The following is a 22891-nucleotide window of genomic DNA, read 5'->3' on the forward strand; positions in this document are numbered from 1 at the left end:
CGTCCTTCACTTGGTCTACTAGTCGGGCCAGATCTAATTTATGCAACCGGTCCCATTCCTGCGCCACTTGAATGCCTAGGGACCTAAAGCTTCCCCGTACTAATCTAAATGGCAGCTCCCCCAATCGCGCATCCTGTCCCCTCGCCTGGACTGCAAATATCTCACTTTTCCCCATATTTAGCTTATACCCCGAAAACCGGCCAAATTCCCCTACAATCCTCATGATTTCTTCCATCCCTTATATTTGGTCCGATACATACAGAACCAGGTCGTCTGGTTTTCGGGGATATCAGCTAAATATGGGGAAAAGTGACATATTTGCAGTCCGATACATACAGAACCAGGTCGCCTGCATACAGCGCGACTCTGCTCCACCACCCCCCCCCCCCCCCCCCCCCCGCCGCCCAACTGGACCAGATCCTTGAGTCTCTCAGAGCAATTGCCAACGGCTCTATAGCTAGCGCGAACAAGAGTGGGGCGATGGGGCATCCCTGTGTTGCTCGTTATGCTTTCCTTAATTTGCTCTGTTTTAAGTACCTTTGCTCAAGAGTCGCCAGGTATCTTTCTGATACCACCACAGGGTTCAAAGCCGAATACTGATCAATGACTCAATACACCAGTTCGTAAGTTTGAAATCAATGCACATTTATTTGCACACACACAGTCAATTATTACTCATGCATAAACTCTACTCGCTAAACTACTACTACTAAAAGCCTATACAGCTTCGAGTAGCCCATTCAGTCAGAGGAACAATGGCCGTTGTCCGGTTCTGATACTGCTGGCTTCGAACTGGTATAGAATAATTGCTAGGGGCGCCTATCTCGTAGCGTGCGTTGACCTTAGACTTAGTTGGCTGGTGCTTGGCGGGCCTCTCGTCACAGAGCCAAATGCCAAGGTGAAGATAGAGAAAGTAAGAGTTCTCAAGCGAGCGAACTGACCTTAGGGACTCTGTTTTATAGCCCCCAGGGTTTCGTGCACTTCTGGGCGGACCCCGGACTTGGTCCCAATTAATTGGACCATGTCCCAATCGTTTGTATCGATTCTCTCCAATAAACGGGGTCGTTCCCTGATCGTTGGGCGGGCTCTAGGTAACCGTTGGCGTGCCTTTGATTTAGCTTCCACTGGCACCGGGAAGTCTGTCCTGGTAACGATTGTTTCAATGTTTCTTTTTGTCCCCGGAGATAGCTCATTACTATGCTAATGGCTTGTAGTTTCAGTTCTGTCTGGGTTCTGCAAGTTCCAATCCACAGGAAACCTTGGACCTGTTTGTTTTTCTAGTGCTGTCCATTTTTCCCTGTACTCTTTGCGAGTATCCATTTTGGAATCGGGACGTGGCCACCCCAGGTGGCTACACCGGTCTCATCCTCCGGTGCAGTCTAAAATAGCCCAATGTTGTCTTATTCGTCCGTACGCTTGCCAAAGGAGCCTGATACAGCAACCTGACCCAGTCAATAAAGACCCGCCCAAATCCGAACCGTCCCAGTACCTTCCACAGACAATCCCATTCTACCCGATCAAAAGCCTTTTCTGCATCCATTGTGATCACTACCTCCACTTCCCTACCTTCCGGGGGCATCATGATCACGTTTAACAACCTTCTTACATTGGCCACAAACTGCCTACCCTTAACAAACCCCGACTGGTCCTCCCAATAACGTCCGGAACACAATCCTCAATCCTGGAGGACAGACTTTTGGCCAGCAATTTGGCATCCACATTCAACAGGGATATCGGCCTGTAGGACCCACACAGCACTGGGTTCTTGTCCCGCTTCAGAATCAGTGAAATCGTGGCCTGTGACATCATTGGGGGCAGCACCCCTCTTTCCCTTGCCTCATTGAACATCCTCATCAACACAGGCCACAATATCCCAGAGAACTTTTTATAAAATTCCACCGGGTACCCGTCCAGCCCCGGGGCTTTACCCGACTGCATGGCCTTCAGATCCTCCACTCTCTTCCAACCCGATCGGGGCCCCCAACCCTTCTACCAGCTCCCCGTCCACCTTTGGGAAATTCAGCCCCTCCAAGAAGTGCCTCATCCCCATCGGCCCCGGAGGGGGTTCCGACCTGCACAGCCTACTGTAGAAATCCCTAAACGCCTTATTCATCCCTGCTGAATCTCCAACCAGGGCCGGGATTCTCCCCTACCCGGCAGGGCAGGGGGTCCCGGTGTGTTGGGTGTGGCATGAACCACTCCGGCGTCGGGCCGCCCCAAAGGTGCGGACGTCTCCACACCTTTAGGGGCCAAGCCCTCACATTGAGGGGCTAGGACCGCGGCGGAGTGGTTGGCGCTCGCCGGCTGGCTGGAACGGCCTTTGGCACCACGCCAGCCGGGGCCGAAAGGACTTCGCCTGCAGGCGTAAGTCTGCACATGTGCCGGAGTGTCAGTGGCTGCTAACGTCATCCCGGCTCATGCGCAGGGGAGGGGGTCTCTTCCGCCTCCGCCATGGTGAAGACCATGGCGAAGGCGGAAGAAAAAGAGTGCCCCCACGGCACAGGCCCGCCCACCGATTGGTGGGCCCCTGGGGTCAGATTGTCCCCAGGACCACGATGCCCGCCCGCGCCGCTGGTCAGGTAGATGTTTTGATTTCCGCCGGCGGGTGAGGCTTGTCAGCGGCGGGACTTCAGCTCATCGCGGGCCGGAGAATCGCCGCGGGGGGACCGGCACGGCGCAATTCCCGCCCCCGCCGAATCTCGGGTGGCGGAGAATTCGGGACACGGCGGGGGCGGGATTGACGCCGGCCCCGGGCGATTCTCCGACCTGGTGGGGGGGTCGGAGAATGCCGCCCCAGGTTCCCATCTCCGTCATTTACTTTCATCATCTCCCTCGCTGCCTCTCTCTTTCTGAGCTGCTGTGCAAGCATTCTGCTGGCCTTCTCTCCATGCTCATTTATCGCGCCCGCTCGCCTTTCTCAGCTGTTCCACCACCTTCCCTGTGGTTAACAAGCTGAACGCCGCCTGTAGCCTCTGCCGATCCCTTAAAAGCCCTCACTCTGGGGTCTCCGCATACCTCCTATCGATCTGTAGCATCTCCTTTACCAGTCGGTCTGTCTCTGCCCTGTCCACCTTCTCCCTATGTGCCCATATCGAGATCAGCTCCCGTCTGACCACTGCCGTCAGTGCTTCCCAGACCACCGCTGCTGAAATTTCCCCCGTGTCATTGACCTGCAGGTAGTTATGAATACATTTCCTCAGCCGCTTGCACACCCCTTCGTCAGCCAAAAGTCCCACATCTAACCTCCATTGCGGGCGCTGGCTACTGTCTTTACTAACCTGCAGGTCAACCCAGTGCGGAGCATGGTCTGAGATTGTGATCGCCGGGTACTCGTGTCCATCACCCCTGCCAGTAAGGCCCTGCTCAAAATAAAGAAATAAATCCGGGAGTACACTTTCTGCATGTGTGAGTAGAAGCAGAACTCCTTCACCCTCGGCTGCCCAAATTTCCATGGATCCACCTCCCCCAATCTGCTCCATGAACCCTTTTAGTTCCTTTGTCATTGTTGGCACCCTACCCGTTTTCGAGCTTGACCTATCCAAGCCAGGGTCAATAACTGTGTTGATGACCCCTCCCATGACCAACCTGTGCGAGTCCAGGTCTGGTATCTTCCCCAGCAATCCTCTTTATAAACTCCACATCATCCTAATTTGGCGCATGCACATTTACTAATGCCACCTGCACCCCCTCCAGTTTCCCACTGACCAGAATGTACCGACCTCCCACATCGGAGACTATTCTACCCGCTTCAGATACCACGTGCTTATTGATCAGAATCTCCTCTAGTCTTTGAGTCTAGTCCCGAGTGAAAGACTTGACTGACCTAGCCTTTCCTCAGTCTAATCTGGTCAGTTACTCGAAGGTGCGTCTCCTGCAACAGTACCAGGAAAGGACTGGTGGTGGACTGAGAACATTTGAACTTTGCTGCAACGTTCTTGTTTTTTTTTTGATTTTTCTGTTCTTTTAAAAAAAATACGGTCAGCCTTCAGTCCCCTAAGATGCGTGAACACACTTGCCCTCTTGACTGGCCCATTTAACCCTCGAACATTCCAGGTGATCAGCCAAGTTGGGGGGCTCATTGCTGCCCCCCCCCCCCCCCCCCCCCATCGCCGATCAGCCATCCCCTTTATTTGGGCCTGCCTCCAGCTCATGCTCAGTGCCTCCATCGGTCCACCCCCAGGCAGCCTCCGCCCCCAACCTCCTCACTGTCCCTGAGCCCAAGTCCCTCACTCGTCAGCAGAACATTTACGCCCCCCTACTAACAACACCCAACCCTTTTAATAAACCAAACTTATGCACACACCCCCCACTGCGCTTCTGTGAGCTAGCCCGCCCAGCTAACTTGGTGGCTGCCATCCCTGGCGCCGGATAGTCTCCCACCTATTCTTCCCCCCCCCGTTCATTCAAACATACGCCAACATCAAACAATCCCCACACAACTTCCCGACAGGAAAACACCAAGATCTAAACAAGCACACCTCCATCCCCAACAGTGCAAATGAAAACCTTAACTCGCTCAGATCTACCGCTGGTCCCAAATCAATGCAAAAGGCATTACAAACAGCTTCCACAAAACGAGAAACTTATTTTTTTAAAAGAACAGAAAAATCAAAAAAAAAAACAAGAACGTTGCAGCAAAGTTCAAATGTTCTCAGTCCACCACCAGTCCTTTCCTTTTTGTGCAGGCGACTCAAAATAAAAGTGCTGTTCCTCGTGCGTGATCCAGAGATGGGCCAGATACAACAGTCCGAGCTTCACCTTTTTCTTAAAAAGGATCGACCTAATCTGGTTGAAGCCTGCTCTTCTCCTGGCCACCTCCACACTCACGTATTTGCTTGGCCCACTGTAAAATGCACTCCTTATCCAAGTACCTGTGGAATCTCACCACCACTGCCCTCGGGCGGGGGGGTCTCCCATTCGCGGCTTCCTTGCGAGTGCTCTGTGAGCCCTGTCCACCTCCATGTGCAAACTCCACACGGACAGTGACCCAGAGCCGGGATCGAACCTGGGACCTCGGCGCCGTGAGGTTGCAGGGCTAACCCACTGCACCACTGTGTTCTTTTATCCAGTCCAAGCAGTCCCGTTTCTGCTTAGCAAAGCCTTCCTGAATAACTTGCATCAGCTGCTTCGTTGACCGCTGGGTCAAAAAACCAGAGGTCCGGTCCTCCGCCATGCTGTCTCCTGCTGCAGCTTCAGCTCAAGCCTTCTCTGTCTTTCTGTTTCTGCCTTTACGAGCACTTCTAGTCCTTCTCTCCATCCACTGATGTGGGAATTCAGTCCACAATTGCCTCTGTCATCAGTTTCTGCCAATTAACTTTTAACTAAAGAACTAAACATGTATTAAACAAAAAGATGAACGATAATACACTGCTCCTTCATTCCCACTACACATGTGCGCAGATTTTTAAGGATAACACGAGAGAAAAATATCTTGTACTCTACTGTTGTCAGTAAGTATACATATAAACCAACAGACGATATGTGGTCAGACACAGCACACTCTGGAAAGATGTGGTAGATGCCCCCCTGAAACAACAGGCTGGATTCTCCAGTTGGCGACAGGCTGGAGAATCCAAATTCTCGACATAAGAACCGGGGGCGGCACCGCTTCCGCGATGCTCCGCTCCTTCTAACGCACCATGTATCTTTGGCCCCCATGCTCCGCCTACAGCCGGCCGAGTTCCCGACGGCGTGGAACATGTGTGGTCTCACACGTCGGGAACTCGACGTGGTGGCTGCGGACTCAGTCCAGCGCCACCACAGGTGGGGAACGCCAATCCGCGAGCAGTGGTGGACATATTCGGCACTGGGGGCGTGTGAGCCTGCAAGCCACCGCCGTGCGCATGTGCGGCCATGGACCCAGCAATTCTCCAGGCCGTTTCGACAGCTAGAGCCGGGTGCTCTACGCTGCCTTTCTGCAAGCCACCAGCAAAACGGGGAACGGTTTCTGGCACGGTTCCCACGCAGTTTGGGACATAGTCTCCAAACTATAGAGTCCAGCCCAACATAGAACATAGAACAGTACAGCACAGAACAGGCCCTTCGGCCCTCAATGTTGTGCCGAGCAATGATCACCCCACTCAAGTCAACGTATCCACCCTATACCAGTAACCCAACAACCCCCCCCCCCCCATCCCCCCATTAACCTTATTTTTTTAGAACACTAAGGGCAATTTAGCATAGCCAATCCACCTAACCCGCACATCTTTGGACTCTGGGAGGAAACCGGAGCACCCGGAGGAAACCCACGCACAGACAGTGACCCAGCCGGGAACCGAACCTGGGACCCTGGAGCTGTGAAGCATTTATGCTTGCTACCGTGCTGCTCATCTTTGGATTTCTCATCAAAATTGATTTGATTGTCACACTAAGTCAATTGGTCTGACTGGAACTTCAGCTTCCAGACTCCACTCAAAGAAAACACTCCTAAGAATCTTCTCCGAAACAACACTTCCTCTCAGATACCTGCACCAAAGATCCACTTTCAGGATTTCAGTCTCTCCTTTCAGTATTCCACTGCCGTGAATTGGCATGTGCATTCAAACTTCAACACAGTCTCTCAGGTACCCAGTCATGCTGACAGAACGCTGATGCTGCACAGGCTGTACTAAAATATTACTGTCTTCCCAAGATAGTCTTTTGTCCCAGACTCCCTGGTTCCTGGACTCTTTTGGGATGGTGTCTCTCTCTCTCTCGCCTTTCTGAGTTAAGGTTGCCCCTGGTTGCTAAGCAAAAACCTAGGTTTTCCTTTAAACTCGGTTTGCTTTAAGGTCATCAAATCTTATTACCATACAGGCATATGAAACCAAACTGGAGTCATTAACCCTTTCAAATACAGAACCACAGAAATAAAATTTAGTTAAAGCAATGCCTTATTTCTAATACCCACAAATATAAACATTGAAATCTGCCATTGTTTCCTGACAGTGAATAATGACAACTAAAGAAAATATGAAAAAATCCATCACAGCATCAAAAATCAAATGGGAGATAATTAAGAAATTGGGGAAATGCTAGGCCTGGATAGACTGAGCCTGGATTCTCTGTTTCTCAGGCTATGTCTTGACGCTGGCGTGGGAAAGGTGGCCTTTTATTTCCAAAAATTCAATACAAAATGGTCATCAATCCTCTGTTTGGCTGCGGGCTAGCAGGAAGGTGGCGTAGAGCACCCGGCTTTAGCTGCCGATAAGGCCCGTAAAATTACCGGGTCCATGACCGTGCACGCGGATGGCAGAGGCCTGCAGCCGCATGCTGTGCAACATGGCGCCGGCCACATGTGGACACGGTCTCCAAAGTGCCCCCCCTTTGGCCCCGGACCATCCCCCATCAGTGCCCCCAGCCCCTGCCATAGTCACCATGCCCGCGGATCGGCCCTCCCCCGACTGTGTTTCCGACTGGTAAGACCATGAGATACCCACACTGTCGGGAACTCAGCCGGTCGGGGAAAGAGCATCGGGGGGTGGGCCTCAGGCAACGTCCTGAGGTTGTCGGTTAGTATGCCACTTTGGAGGGGGCGGAACGTGAAAGCAGCGCCCCCCCCCCCCCCGATTTCGTCGGAAACGGGTATTCTCTGGCCGATCGCCGAACATGATTTCTGCATCATCGACCGGAGAATCCTGCCCTGTATCTGACCATGCTTCAAGAAACAACAGAAAATATATCAGAGGCTCTCATATATTTTAAAAATCATTTGAAAATAAAGTAGTACAGATGATTGATGGCTCACTGATACGATTCTTCAGGGGACAGAAATTAAAAGACGACCAGAGATTGAGGAATGCTGAGAACTTGGATAGTTGTTGGGCAGGAAGAAGTTATAGAGAAATATAAAAAGAGCCATGGGGAGGTTTGGAAATGAGAATGAGAATTCTAGTCAAGGTATTTTGGGACAGAATGCCAATGTAGGTCACCAAACATAGGGATGATATGGTATATCAGACAACTGTTTTTATGCAATGGTCCATACTGTATGGTTCCAGATACAGTGATCTGTGAGTACCTGAGAGAGCATCTCTTGTGACTATAGCTGGTCCCAAAGGACAGAATGTGTCAAACGTTTTACCCAAGAGCCACTGCTTGCCATTTCGCTTCATCTGCCAGTCACGCGCACTGATATCATTTGCGATGGTAAATCCAGCCACATAGTCCATAGCTTCTTCTTTCTGTGAACAGAGTATGGCATTTATTTCCAGCCCAATATTCAATTCACAGTGCTCATTTTTGTCTGAATATCCTGTCACCGACTGGTCACTTAGAACCTGGAATAGAGTTTTGAAATATTGAGCACTGAGGGGATAGTGATAAATGTCAAGGTATTGAGATTTCTGCTCCCATCGAGCCTCAATTTCATGTAGTCGCCAATTCCACAGACGCATTCACTGAGGTTCTTTCCCTTTTATTATATCAAGTTCTGATGCATTCTGAAATCTGACCCTTGTTAGTCTGATTCACTGTGAATTTTCCCTTCCTAACAGCAGTCAGTATATCTACTGATGGACTACAGCTGTTCAAGAAGGTGGCACACCACCACCATCTCAAGGTAAATTCAGGTTGTGCAACAAATGCTGACCGTGCCAGTGACTCTGACATTCTGTGAAAGAAAAGAAGGGAGCTGGCTTTCCAAAATACTATTTCGAACTGGCTTGCCATTTCCCTGGTGTTCCATCTTTGACGCCCAATCAATGTGCAGAACAGTCTGCCCAAATCTGGAGTGGAAATAGTGCTATTTAATACTCGTGCTTGAATCCAGCTGGATTTAGGATTTTATCTCTAATGACGGATACAGAGCTGAGAACAGAACGCTGTTGGACTCGCAACGGTGAAGTGATGAATTCTATAGGATAGAAGTACAATGCTGACCAGAAATTGGACTGAGAAAAATGAAATACCACCAGGCCAGTACTGGAAATTTCAAAATTCAAAACTACTTCGTACAATCTTTTAAAAAAAAATCTAGCCATGGTGCATCTAATTGTGACTCTCCGACTTCATTCAGTTTCTCTCAGGCCACACTTGGAGTATTGTGTTCAGTTTTGGTCTCCTTACTTGAGAAAGGACGTACTGGCGCTGGAGGGTGTGCAGAGGAGATTCACTAGGTTAATCCCAGAGCTGAAGGGGTTGGATTATGAGGAGAGGTTGAGTAGACTGGGACTGTACTCATTGGAATTTAGAAGGATGAGGGGGGATCTTATAGAAACATTTAAAATTATGAAGGGAATAGATGCGGGCAGGTTGTTTCCACTGGCGGGTGAAAGCAGAACTAGGGGACATAGCCTCAAAATAAGGGGAAGTAGATTTAGGACTGAGTTTAGGAGGAACTTCTTCACCCAAAGGGTTGTGAATCTATGGAATTCCTTGCCCAGTGAAGCAGTTGAGGCTCCTTCATTACATGTTTTTAAGGTAAAGATAGATATTTTTTTGAAGAATAAAGGGATTAAGGGTTATGGTGTTCGGGCCGGAAAGTGGAGCCGAGTCCACAAAAAATCAGCCATGATCTAATTGAATGGCGGAGCAGGCTCGAGGGGCCAGATGGCCTACTCCTGCTCCTAGTTCTTATGTTCTCTCCTTCCTTCAAGCCTTATTGTGTCCTGCACTGAATATTGTCTGTTTATCTTTGTTACTCAATCCAAAAATGTGAGAAATTGCACTGATACAGTTAACTATTTAAGAGGCTCCATTGTCTCCCAGTCTTTTAGGCCCTGTGGAGCAGGCACCATTTCCCAAGCTGGGAAATACCTCAGCCCTGACTTATTGCTTCATTCTGCAGGAATTTCTGAAAGCAGTCCAAATGTCATTATTTGTAGTCAGAAGGTCAACAATCTAAGCCCCATAGAGCATCATCTTTGCTCATATACTTGCCAATGTTGAAGAAGCACTTATTGACTTTAAATCAGATGTTTATTTCTGACCCTGTTTCCTTGTTCAGGGGCATCAAAGATCCCATGGCACTTTCCAAAAAAAAGCAGGAAGCTCTTACTGTCCTATTCAATATTCCTTTCTCACTCAAAAACAGACTAATCGGTCATTCACCTAATTTTCAAAACGTGTAATCATTTACAAATAGTTAATTGGACTTGTAAAATTCTGAAACATGGTTACCCCCACAGACAGACAAAGCAACTGCCAGATGGTGCATTTTAATTCTGAAGTTCTGCTTCTGTGGGCTCTGTTTCTTTCAGTTCGGCATTGGATCTTTTCCTTCATCTGCCATATTATCAGTTCACAGAATGATAGCATTAGATTCAATTGTGAATTTTGCCAGATCCCAATGGCGTCTCCTTACACTTGAATGGAGTATTGGAGAAGGTGAGAGTCTGATAGAGATGAATTAGGATAGTGATTGTTACCGGCCCTAAGTAAGCTCCGCCTTGCTTACCAGTTTATAGCCTGGAAAAATAACGAACAGATGGTGACATGGACCAACCTTTATATGCTTCCCTCTCTTCCCAATGACAAACGCCAGCTCCACCTCCCAGTCCACTTCCTGCACAAGGATTCAAAACACAAATGAGAACTGCTGATGAATATCAGGCAAATAATTAATCTATGCAGCGAGCTCTGCTCAAATGAAGAGGAATCGAAAGTCCCAAAATATTTTCTGTCTACATGTACAATAAATACAGAACCTGCACAAATGCATACATCTTCTGACTCAGCAACTGAAAGAGAAAGACAATTTAGGTGCATCACCAGAATTCAATGAAAGATCTGGCATAACTGTGAAGCTACCTTGTCAGGTGGATATACCTCAGACTACAAGTAATCCGTCTCTAAGTGGACCAAAGCTGACCACTGAGCCGGAACGGTTGACAGGTGATACTTTAACCCCCATCAAGATGAACACCTTGACCTCTTCGTCCTGTGAACTCCCCTCTTGTTCATGTTAGATCAACCCTCGCGCACCTCCCCTCCATCAACTTGAACAAAAACACACTTACATTGCTCTCTGCTGGGTGAATGATGTCACTGTAGGGTCCCACGATGGAACTACCAAATTTGCTGAATATAATTGGCTCTTTGGGGTTTGGCACATTCTGCTCCAGGCAGTGATCCATATAATTCATCCCAACACACACCACTTTGTCTGGGTTAGTTATAGGTGACAGAAGTATTATTTCAGAGTGTCGTAGGGTATGCTTTCCACAATGCAGGGCTCTGTAAATACAACAAATCTTGGCTGGTGACTGTCAAATTTAAGGAGTAACACTTATTCACAATGACCGACAGCAGACTCACAACCTGTTCACGCAGCACCAATACTTGAACAAACAAAACAACCCAAAATAATAACAATGGTGAGAAACTCCTCACACTCTCGACGTTCATGTTTTATTTTTAAGTGTGACATCACTGCATTCAGGAACTATTTACCAAGGCGGAGGTGTAATGAGAATGAGAAGCACTGTACAGGAGAAAGCCAGGTTACCTAAATCATTCTGTGATTTTCTTTTTAAAATTATTTTTCATGAACTTTGTTCTCATTAAATTGCAAGCACTGGGAAGTTAACATTGAGATATCCATCAAATGTTTCCAGGTCAGTTACAGCTCGTGTTAGATAGAGATTAAAGCTTCTACTGCTCCAGGATTTCAAACTCAACATGAGATATTGGGCCTGATCAGCAATCCTGGTATTTGACAGGTTACATTGAGCGAATGTTGTTAAAATAGAAATAGATAAAGATAAATTATGTTAGGACAGAGATGTTATTCCTTAATAAGATCTTTCCATCCACTTCTTTCAATTATTTGGGTTTGCAGTAACTCTTTTGAACATGTTCTATACATTTTTCACACCTCTTGCCTTCTGTTGACTTTGTACAATACATTTTTTAATATCTATTTTAGTTATCTCCTTCATCCTATTGAAAAGACAGCTTGTATCATTTACATTTTCTTTGCTTTTCAGTCTTAATTTTACTCCCCCTCTTAATATTAATAATAATAATCGCTTATTATCTCAAGTAAGCTTCAATGAATTTACCATGAAAAGCCCCTAGTCGCCACATTCCGACGTCTGTTCGGGGAGGCCGGTACGGGAATTGAACCCATCAACGTGCACAGGACGCTCTGATCGCTTCACCGACTCCGGGGGAGGAGGAGGCCAGACTGGCCAAGGGCAAGAACACCGCATCCCCCAGCCAACCTCCTCCGATACATACCTGTTGCACTGCGGGGTGTGGGCCCTGGGTTGACGGACCATTCCAGCAGACGGTCCTATCGAATCCGGGGGGGGGGGGGGGGGGAGGGGGGGGGGGGGGGGGGCGATGGGACACCGGAGCGCTGACTGGACTGCAGTCCCTGAGCCAAGCCTCTCACTCACGCCCCCTTTGTAGCCAGTCCAGACTAGCCCACCCCTCACACCCTTCTGACAGAGCACCAACACAGGTTGTAATGTTGTTTTCAATTGTTTAAAGTGAAATAATATATATAGATTTGTGCCCTGACCCCTATTGCTAATATGCCCTGCACCGTGCCAACTTAACTGATGTCTACTTTTCTGGCCTTGTGGCCTGTAATAAGTCCACGGAGGCAGAAGTCCCATCACCAGAATTCCTTTTATTTACAAACCCAACAGCTGAACACCCATGACTATTCAGTCTGCTGCCTACACCGGGAGTGCAGAGGATCTGACAGTCCCTGTTATATACAGAAATAGGGATTCCTTGATTGGGTCACTAATCAGGGAACTCGTATTCTAATTGGCCAATCTCATTGGCCAGTCATTACATGGCCCGAAAGCTACGTCTAGGTGGAGCCCCAGACGGTGCATCATTCGTGGAGGCGGCTTGCTATGATTCCCACCCTGGGACCTGGGTCCCCTATGGGGGGGCGTCTTGTTGACAGCTGGGTTGGCTACTTTCCCACTCCAAAATGGATGCCCGCTAAGAATGCAGGGAAATTCAGTCAAGCACAGGGAAACAAGCAGGTACAAGGTTTCCTGTGTATTAGGACTTACAGAAACCCAGACAGATCTGAAACCAGCAACTATCTGCATATTAATGAGCGATCCCCAGGAACAATTGGAAACATTAAGAGTAATCGAGACTAAACCAGACTAAACCAACAACTGGTGTATTGAGTTATTGACCAGCGGGTGCCAGGACAAAGGAAGGCCAACGGACACATAGGAACCGCCCAGCGATCAGGGAACAGCTCCAGTATTGGAGAAATCGGTCCAATCACTTAGAACCAAGTCTGGGACCGCCCAAAACGGCGCGAAGCCCCTGGGGACTATAAAATAGAGTCCCCAATTTCAGTTCGTTCTTCTTGGCAGGGTCTCTCAGCAGCTCAAAACGACTTTAAAAAAAAATAAATTTAGAGTACCCAATTATTTTTTCCAATTAAGGGGCAATTTAGCGTGGCCAATCCACCTATCCTGCACATCTTTTGGGTTGTGGGGGTGAAACCCACGCAGACACAGGGAGAATGTGCAAACTCCACACGGACAGTGACCCAGAGCCGGGATTCAAACCCGGGTCCTCAGCGGCATAGGCAGCAATGCTAACCACTGTGCCACCGTGCTGCCCTCGAAACAACTCTTGACCGTGACCTCAACGACGAGAGACCTGCCTAGCAGCTGCACCAGCCAAGTAAGTCTCCAGTCAACGCACTCCATAACAGCTTTAAGCCTGCAGCCTCAGAATCGAACGAAAGGCCATTGTTTCCCTGACCTGGTGGGCCTTTCCAAAGCTAAGTATTGGCCTTTTAGTGTTAGAGATAGTCTAGTAAGTAGTGTTTTATGCATGAGTAGTGATTGACTGTGTATATAATAAATGTGTTTTGATTTGAAACTTACTAACTGGTGTATTGAGTTATTGATCAGCACTTGAACTTGAACCTCGTGGTGGTATCATAAAGATACCTGGCGACTCTAGAGCAAGGTGATTAAACAGAGCAAATTAAGTAAAAGCACAATTAGCAACAGTCTTCTGGGGTGACAGGCCTCGATGGGCTCAACTGCTGCTCGAGTGTTTCAGGTGATGTGGTGCCGCTGCCCATCTGATGCGCCAGGAATGGGGGGGGGGGGGGGGGGGGGGGATCCCAGAGGTGCTACATTGTTCTGGCACAGGGGTGACTGGCATCACCACCATCTCCCTTGGGATAGCCATTAGGCTACTCCATGGAAAGGGGATGCGAACGGGGCTATCCCCTGAGGCTCCCCACCACTTGGCACTGCCAGTCCTGGACACCCGCTGCCATCTTGATCAGGGTCTGCAGGCTCGTGGCCATGAAGCACAGGGGGTGGACCACCTCCATCTGGGACTGCGCCACATCACGCTGCGACTATGCCCTCTGGGAATGGGCCACCTCCCTTTGGTTTGTGCCACGTTGGCCATGCCTGGGCAATGCCGCCAATGCTCTCAGCCATGGTCTGCTGTGACTGGGTCATGCTTAGGAGTTTCCCTGCAACGTCCAGGTGACTGTGAGAGGGCAGCCCTATCCTGGGCCTCGGCCACCGCCTGCACAGAGTGCCCATTGCTTTGGACATGCTGATTCATGGACGAAACCCTCGCCCCCAAGGCCTCCTCCTCTGATGCCATCCGTGTGGTGTTGGCCTAGGTGGTATGCATGGCAGGCACCACCACCTGCTCCTGCACATGGTTGGACTCCAACTCCACCTGCAGGTGCTGGATGCCTGCTGATATGATGAACCGAACTTTAACAGTATTTCAAGTGTAGATCATTACAGGTCGAGTATAATCTCTCTCCTTTTCAATTCTGTCCCCAGAGTTTTTCTTTATGGCCTTTAACCTGAGTCAATACTTACAGTACTTTAACAATTTTTCCTTCCATGTCTCCTTTACCCAATTTAGATTCTTATTTTGCAAGTAACATAAAACCTACTATTTTTCTTATCAAAGTATAATTCCTTGCACGTCTGTGTTGAAATTAATTTGCAAATTATTTGCCCATTCTTCGGGTTTATTAATTTTGCCTTAGAATTTGATGAAGTCCTCTCAGTATTGACTGCCATTTCTCTGTACCCCCACCCCATACCCAACCCTGCCAATTTAGTTATCTGCAAATTTAGTTAGTTAGAAACTCACACTTCCATTAAGAGACAGGTTGCATACTGTGATTAACACAAGCATTCTAACCTCACTTCCATCAGCTGACAGTATGATGTAGAAGAGAATACCTCAGAGAGCAGTGTTTACAAAGCTCTGCAAAGAATTTCAGACCCATGTCTGTGATCACAGAAATTAACCATCCACAGAAGCTTATGAATTGCTTTATTTGGTGGGGAGGGAGGTGGTGACAGAGTGGTATTATCACCAAACTAGTAAATCAATGACCCAGAGTAATGCTCTGGGGACCCGGGTTCAATTCCCACCACTGCAGGTTCAATAAAAATCTGGAATTAAAAGTCTAATGATGATCATGAAACCATTGTCGATTGTCATAAAAACCCATCTGGTTCACGAATGTCCATTAGGGACGTCCTTACCTGTTCTGGCATGTGACTCCAGGCCCACAGCAATGTGGTTGACTTAACTGCCCCCTCAAGGCAATTACAGATGGGCAATAGTGCTGGCACAGCCTGCGATGCCCACTTCCCATGAATACATTTTTTAAAAAGTTGTAAAGTCACAGTTACACAAAGAAGATTTACAGACTCTGTTCAGTTTGTGGAACCAAAATGTTCCCGAAAAACACAATGTTTGATTTTATTCTCCTCCCATTCAACTAAAATTCCCGAAAAACACTGATTTTATTCTCCCATTCAACTAAAATTATATCAGAAATCAGGAACTTTTTTCTCATCGTTGACATCAACAAACATGAGTTATGACTTCCAACTGCCATCACTTCACAAACTACAGTATAACGTCACTAAACAAAGCAACAACAAAATAATGCTGAAAATCTGAAATAAAAACAGAAAATGCTGGAAATACTCACCAGGTAAGGCAGTGTCGATGGAGACAAACAGAGTTGACGTTTCAAGTTAATGACCCTTCACCTGAAACTCTGGTCAGGATGTTCCAGCCCTGATCTCCCCCTCCCCCCATGGGCGTGGTGAGCCACTCGAATGCCCACTGACTGACTTCAGCAGGACTGATAAATCCTGTCTATGGGAGGGGCTGAAAAATTCCACTCTCTGTTTCTCTCCACGCATGTTGCCCCAACTCTTTGACTGGTATTTTCAACATTTTGTGTTTTATTATGTTAAACCGATAACTTGTGATGAATTTTACCAATTGTACTTCAAATATTTAGCAAACCAAAAGACAACATAAAAAGAATCACTCAATTTTCATCCAGTTAATCAATGTGATATGTTGTGAAACAATTTTAATAATGAAAAAAATGAACAAAGTGAACAAAAAGATAAAATACCTTCTTGCAGTTTCCATGGCACTCTCTCCCTTACCCAGAAACTCCTTCATAGTTCTTGGTAGGGAACTGTCAAATAAATTCAGATCAACAACATTCTCTCCATCCTTCTCAACTCCCACTCTCACTTCATTTTGATCGGCAACTGTCAGGAACTGGATTAGCCTCATCCTCCAAGCCTTGGATCCAGATAAATACCTCACTTGAAAACAGTAAGGGTACTTGAAGCAAATGCTCCCAGGTCTGGCTCGGACCAATTGTAGAATTGTGGTTGCTTGAGGAAGGATCTGCATGATAAAACTGAATATGGTCATTTGATCACTGTCAGAACTTCATGACAGAAAAATAGCTCTTTATTCAACTTCCATCATAATTTTCAAGACACTGATTAAGCTGCAGGTGTGTGACAATCATAGCTATGGTTAGGATATAAGGAAAGGTCTGCTTTCAAATTAGAGATGGTCCATTTTCAATGGAACAGAAGGTTCAAGGAGGAATCTTACTGGAGTTTTCACCCTGAGCAAAACTGGCCACAAATTTCATTTTCCATTTCACCCAAAGCTCAAATTCAAGCACCATATTCTGTCCACCACAAAGACCATTTAGTTCCACTGCTAACGTCAATTGCTTTCACCTCTACCTCGGTCCAACTGCTGCCAAAATCCTAATTTATGCCTTTGTGATTTATAGACTTGCTGATTCCAATGCTTCCTTGCCTGAACTCACACCCTCCACACACAGTTAACTTTAAAATATAGAAAATTTATAGTACGGAAATGAGCCATTCACCTATCCCGTCAGTTATCCAAAGCTTTGCTACCCATCTCCAATGCAATCTGATGTTCCATTTACCCATCACCTGTTTCACTGACCTACATCAGATCCTTGTCCCCAACACTTCAAATTTGACACATTATTACGATCCCAGACCAAGCCCCAACAGTGGCTGGGATAAACCAAAAATCCAATATATAGTTTATTTCTAAGACTGCGGAAAGAATGATTCGCTCCAGGACTGATTGCATGAAGTAATAGGGCTTTGTTATTTTTAAAACAAAATACCCGAAAAGAGAAGCTTATAATTACCCCAGAAACACTACAACTCAATTTGCATTAAACAAAAGAAACATACAGCTCTCAATCTGTCTTACTGTGGGAGAACTGTGGACTCAACATCAGGCAGATCAGAATTCAACTCCTGTCTCCAAAGCTTCTCCAAAAACTGACTCCCGAAAGGTTTTCAAAATGTCTCTGCATTCCTGGACTCCATCAGCTGAGAAATAAATAATCTCTGCTGGCTACAAAGTACAACATCCCAGGGACTTTCCCAGTCAAACCACAGTCCATTAGCCCAGACTTTAAAAGACATTACTTTGTGAATTTCACCTTCTGGCTGCAAGAAGCACTTGGGCCCTGCAAAACAGGATTATTGTTGACCACTTCAGTTAATAAATACATTTTAACCGCAGGCTTTTAACCCTTAAATTGCCAGATACTTGGAATCCAATAGTCCCCGCCTTTACCAGACTCCTAAATTACCCTCTTTTTTTTAAAGAAATGTTTTAATTGGTTTTTTGAACAAAGTATATTTACAGTTATGTAACAGAATAAAATATATATATATATACATATATAGAAGAGAAGAAAAAAAACTGGTAGGATATTGTGCACTAGCTCAACAACAGCAACTCTGCACAGTCAGCAATATTATTTTTAACACATAAGTGGACACCTGTTTGTGGGGTGGTGGGGGGGGGGGGGGGAACTCGGGAGGTACATATACATTTGGGGGCCGGGAAAACATTACATTAGTTAAGTCCAATACAAAGAGGGCAATACGAGAACGGATCTGGTGTTGGTGTTGGTACTTGCTTCTCCCGGATGGTTTTTGTTGCCGTTGTCGTCCTCCGCTTCGGCCGTTCGTCCCGTTTTTCGCCCGTATTCTCCTTGCTCTCTGTTACTGTATTTGTCAAGTTTGTTGTTGTTTTCCGTGCTCTCCTTCCCTTGCCCCCCCCCCCCCCCCCTCTGGTTCCCCTCTATTGTTCCCGGTCTCCTTCCTCGCCCCTCACCCCCCTTCTTGTGGTTCGCCTTTCTTTTCTCTTAGGTTGAGCTGTTCCACACCCCTCTCCCCCCACACAACCACCCCCACCCCGGTCTATCCCTCCCTCTCATGCCTTGGCTACATTCTAATGATTTTTGGTTACCTGGCTATTCTTCTGCTTGTTCATTGGCCACAAAGAGATCCCGGAACAATTGGGTGAATGGCTCTCACGTTCTGTGGAAGCCGTCGCCTAACCATTTGTAGAGATTTTGAGAGGTCAGACAGCCAGTCTGAAGCTTTGGGTGGTGCTGCTGACCGCCAACCGAACAGGATTCTATGGCGGGCGATCAGGGAGGCAAAGGCAAGGGCATCCGCCCACCTCCCCAGGGATAGATCTGGCTTGTCTGATACCCCGAAGACCGCCACTTTCGGGCATGGCTCCACCCTCATCCTCACCACTTTGGATATTGCCTCAAAGAAGGTTGTCCAGTACCCCTCAAGTCCAGAACATGTGGGCGTGGTTGGCTGGGCCTCCTTGGCACCATTCACATCTATCCTCCACCTCCAGGAAGAACCTACTCATTTGGTTTCTTGTCAAGTGGGCTGTATGTACCACTTTTAGGTGTGTCAGATTGAGCCTTGCGCACGTGGAGGTGGAGTTGACCCTATGCAGTGCTTCGTTCCAGAGTCCCCACCCTATTTCAGTCCCCAGGTCTTCCTCCCATTTCTTTCTTGTTGCATCCAGTACGGTGTCGTCCCTTTCTACCAGTCGCTCATACATGTCGCTACAGTTCACTTTATCTAGGATGCTTGCATCCAGTAATTCTTCCAGTAGTGGCGGTTGTGGGTACGTCCTTGTCTCATTATGTAGGACGTTTTTGAGTTGCAGGTACCTTAGCTCGTTCCCCCTGGCTAGCTGGAATTTCTCTGTCAGTTCATCCAGTGTTGCGATCCTGCCGTATATAGGTCCCTAATTGTCTTTCCGTCGTGTCCCCATTTTTTAAAGGTGGCGTCAGTCAGCGCTGGTGTGAACCTATGATTGTTGCAGATGGGAGCTTTGTCCGACATTTTGGTCAGGCCAAATTACTGCCGTAGTTGGTTCCAGGACTGGAGGGTGGCTATCACCACCGGGCTGCTGGAATATTTTTTGGGTGGCGCCATGGCGAGGGCCCAGAGGGAGGTCCCCTTGATGGAGGCCTCCTCTGCGCGCACCAATCGGCTTCTGGCTCCTTGATCCATCCCCTTATTCGCTCGGCTGTCACCACCCAGTGGTAGAATTTTAGGTTTGGGAGGGCTAGCCCTCACCTGGATTTTGTTTTTTGTAGGACCTTCTTTGGGATCCTAGCATTCTTCACCCCCCCCCCCCCCCCAATACGAACCCCAATATATAGCTTGTCTAGTGCTTTGGAAAAGGCCTTGGGGACATAGATCGGGATAGATCCAAGTAGGAAGAGGTACCTGAGCAGTACGTTCATTTTGATCGTCTGGACTCTCCCCGTGAGTGTATTCCATCTTTGCAGGTCCTTTTTTACTTCCTCTGTCAGACTGGTGAGGTTCCATTTGTGGATCCCTTTCCAGTCATGGGCTATTTGGATCCCCAGGTAGCAGAATTTATGTTGGGCTTGTTTAAACGGCAGTCCCAATACAAAAAGGTCAATACGAGAATTGATCTGCTTCTCCCGGACGGTTTTTGTTTTTGTTGCCGTTCTCGTCCCGTGTTCACCTCCGCTTCGGCCGTTCGTCCCGTCTTTTGCCCGTATTTTCCTTGCTCTCTGTTACTGTATTTGTCAAGTTTGTTGTTGTTTCCGTGCTCTCCTTCCGGCTATCATTCCCTTGCCCCCTCTACTTGTTGGTCGACCAGAAAGATCTTGCTTTTGCTCATGTTGAGTTTTTAGCCCGAGAAGGTGCCAAACTCTTTAAGGAGAGCGATGATTCCGTCCATGCTGCTTTGTGGGTCCGAAATATAGAGGAGCAGGTCATCTGCATAGAGTGAGACACTGTGCTCTCTGCCACCCCTTCGGATCCCCCACCAGCTTTTTGCTGCACTGAAAGCAATTGCTAATGGCTCAATCACTCGAGGGAACAGCAGCGGTGACAGTGGGCATCTTAGTCTGGTGCTCCTGTGCAGTTGGAAGTATTGGGAGTTGGTGTTGTTGGCCCGTACACTCGCCAGGGGAGCATTGTATCGAAGCTTCACCCAGGAGGTGAACCGCTCCAGTACCTCTATAAGGTATTTTCATTTGATCCTGTCAAATGCCTTTTCTGCATCTAGGGAGACGATCACCTCTGGTATTCTATCCCCGGATGGGGGTCATTATCATGTTCAGCAGGTGCCTGATTTTCGAGGTTAGCTGTCTACCCTAGACAAAGCCTGTCTGGTCCTCTGCAACCGCCTCTGGTACGCAGTCTTCTCGCCTTTTAGCTGAGGTTTTGGCCAGTATTTTGGCATCTGCGTTCAGTAGTGAGATGGGTCTGTATGACCCACATTCCATTGGGTTTTTATCTTGCTTAGGCATCAGCGAGATTGAGGCCTGTGCTAGCGTAGGTCGCAATTTGCCCCTAGCTAGCGAGTCTATGAACATCTCCCGCAGGTGCGGGGCCGGTGCTGTCGCAAACTTTTTGTAGAAGTCTGCAGGGAACCCGTCTGGTCCCAGTGCCTTCCCCACCTGCACAGAGCAAATGCTGTTCATGATCTCCCCCAGTGCTCGTGGTGCTTCCAGGCCCTGTTTTCTACCCTCCCCCCACAACTGGTATGTCCGGTCCAGCAAGGAACCGTTTCATCCCAGACTCCCCCGTTGGGGGCTCTGAGGTGTACAGGCCTTGGTAGAAGGCCTTAAAAGGTTTTGTTGATCTTTTCTGGTTCTGTTTCTAATGTGCCTCTGGTATCCCTGATTTGTGCAATTTCTCTGGTGGTTGTCTACTTTCTCAGCTGGTGTGCCAATAAGCGGCTGACTTTGTCTCCGTGTTCGTATCGGGTCCCACGTGTCTGGTGGAGTTGGTACACTGCTTTCCTGGTGGAGAGAAAATCAAAATTCCTTTGTCGCTCTTTCCTCTCCGCCAGACTAAACGACCCTCTTATGGGCTGATGAATTTATGGACTGATTTGATCTCTTCACACATCTTCACCCGATGCCTGTGTCTATGTATTTACATTGTGTATTTTACGTTTGCCCTATTAAGTTTTCTTTTCATGTACGGAATCTTCTGTTGAGCTGCACTCAGAACAATACTTTTCACTGTACCTCGGTACACGCGACAATAAACCAATCCAAATTCCTTGCGTTTTTCAGTTGTCACAGCAACCAACCTCATTTTTAAGTTCCTTTATGTCTTTGCTGCTCCCTATCATCACAATTGCACCCCAACTTTCCATTCATGAAACACCAGCTTGTTTACAATCCATATCAATGATTTGGACATGAGGGCAAAATGTAGTATATCCAAGTTTGCTGAAACAGAACTAGGTGAGAATGTGTATTGTGAGGAGGATACAAAGACGAAGTGGGAGAGCCAATCATGGCAGATGGAATATCATGGAAAGAAATGTGGGCAGCACGGTAGCACAGTGGGTAGCATTGTTGCTTCACAGCGCCAGGGTCCCAGGTTTGATTCCTGGCTTGGGTCACTGTCTGTGCGGAGTCTGCACGTTCTCCCTGTGTCTGCGTGGGTTTCCTCTAGATGCTCTGGTTTCCTCCCACAAGTCCCAAAAAAGACGTGTTGTAAGGTGAATTGGACATTCTAAATTCTCCCTCTGCGTACTCATAACAGGAGCCGGAATGTGGCGACTAGCGGCTTTTCACAGTAACTTCATTGCACTGTTAATGTATGTCTACTTGAGACAATAAAGATTATTATTGTTATAAATGGTGAAAGACTGCTGCCTAAATGGACTGGTGTGTTCTTGTTTCTAAGTGACTGAGTGTTAACATGCAGCTGCAGCAAGCAATTAGGAAGGCAAATAATATGTTGGCCTTCATTGCAAGAGAATGCCTTGGGTCGGATGTACGCAAAGCCAAAATTGCCGGGCACGAATCAGTTTGCTATCTAATTGGCCTGCTCCTGAAGGTGAGCACATCATTAATCCTAATCTCCTTTAACATAGAACATAGAACAGTACAGCACAGAACAGGCCCTTCGGCCCTCAATGTTGTGCCGAGCCATGATCACCCTACTCAAACCCACGTATCCACCCTATACCCATAACCCAACAACTCCCCCTTAACCTTACTTTTTAGGACACTACGGGCAATTTAGCCTGGCCAATCCACCTAACCCGCACATCTTTGGACTGTGGGAGGAAACCGGAGCACCCGGAGGAAACCCACGCACACAGGGGGAGGACGTGCAGACTCCACACAGACAGTGACCCAGCCGGGAATCGAACCTGGGACCCTGGAGCTGTGAAGCATTTATGCTAACCACCCTGCTGCCCTGCCTGCTTTAATTTCCAATTCATCAGGGAGTTTTAAGTAGATTGCAACGGCCTCCTGGGGGACTCCCCAGATTCGTTT

The 22891-nt window shown here is 47.7% G+C and overlaps 1 protein-coding gene across 4 annotated transcripts in view; it reads right to left on the minus strand.

Moving 5' to 3' along the window:
• fahd2a (fumarylacetoacetate hydrolase domain containing 2A) overlaps positions 1–22891 on the minus strand; it is a 45308-nt gene that overhangs the window by 16596 nt on the left and 5821 nt on the right. For 2 of the 4 annotated variants that reach the window (XM_038785169.1, XM_038785167.1), the window contains exons 2-5: positions 16343–16639; positions 10938–11154; positions 10424–10483; positions 8063–8162 (exon numbers count right to left, since the gene is read on the minus strand). In XM_038785169.1, the coding sequence (XP_038641097.1) occupies positions 8063–8162; positions 10424–10483; positions 10938–11154; positions 16343–16639 (674 nt within the window). Of the gene's footprint in view, positions 1–7999; positions 8163–10423; positions 10484–10937; positions 11155–16342; positions 16640–22891 lie in introns of all 4 variants that reach the window. The other 2 variants (XM_038785166.1, XM_038785165.1) reach the window with 1 other exon arrangement.

This window comes from Scyliorhinus canicula, chromosome 26 (genome assembly GCF_902713615.1).
Source record: "Scyliorhinus canicula chromosome 26, sScyCan1.1, whole genome shotgun sequence".
In the NCBI taxonomy this organism is placed as follows: Eukaryota; Metazoa; Chordata; class Chondrichthyes; order Carcharhiniformes; family Scyliorhinidae; genus Scyliorhinus; species Scyliorhinus canicula.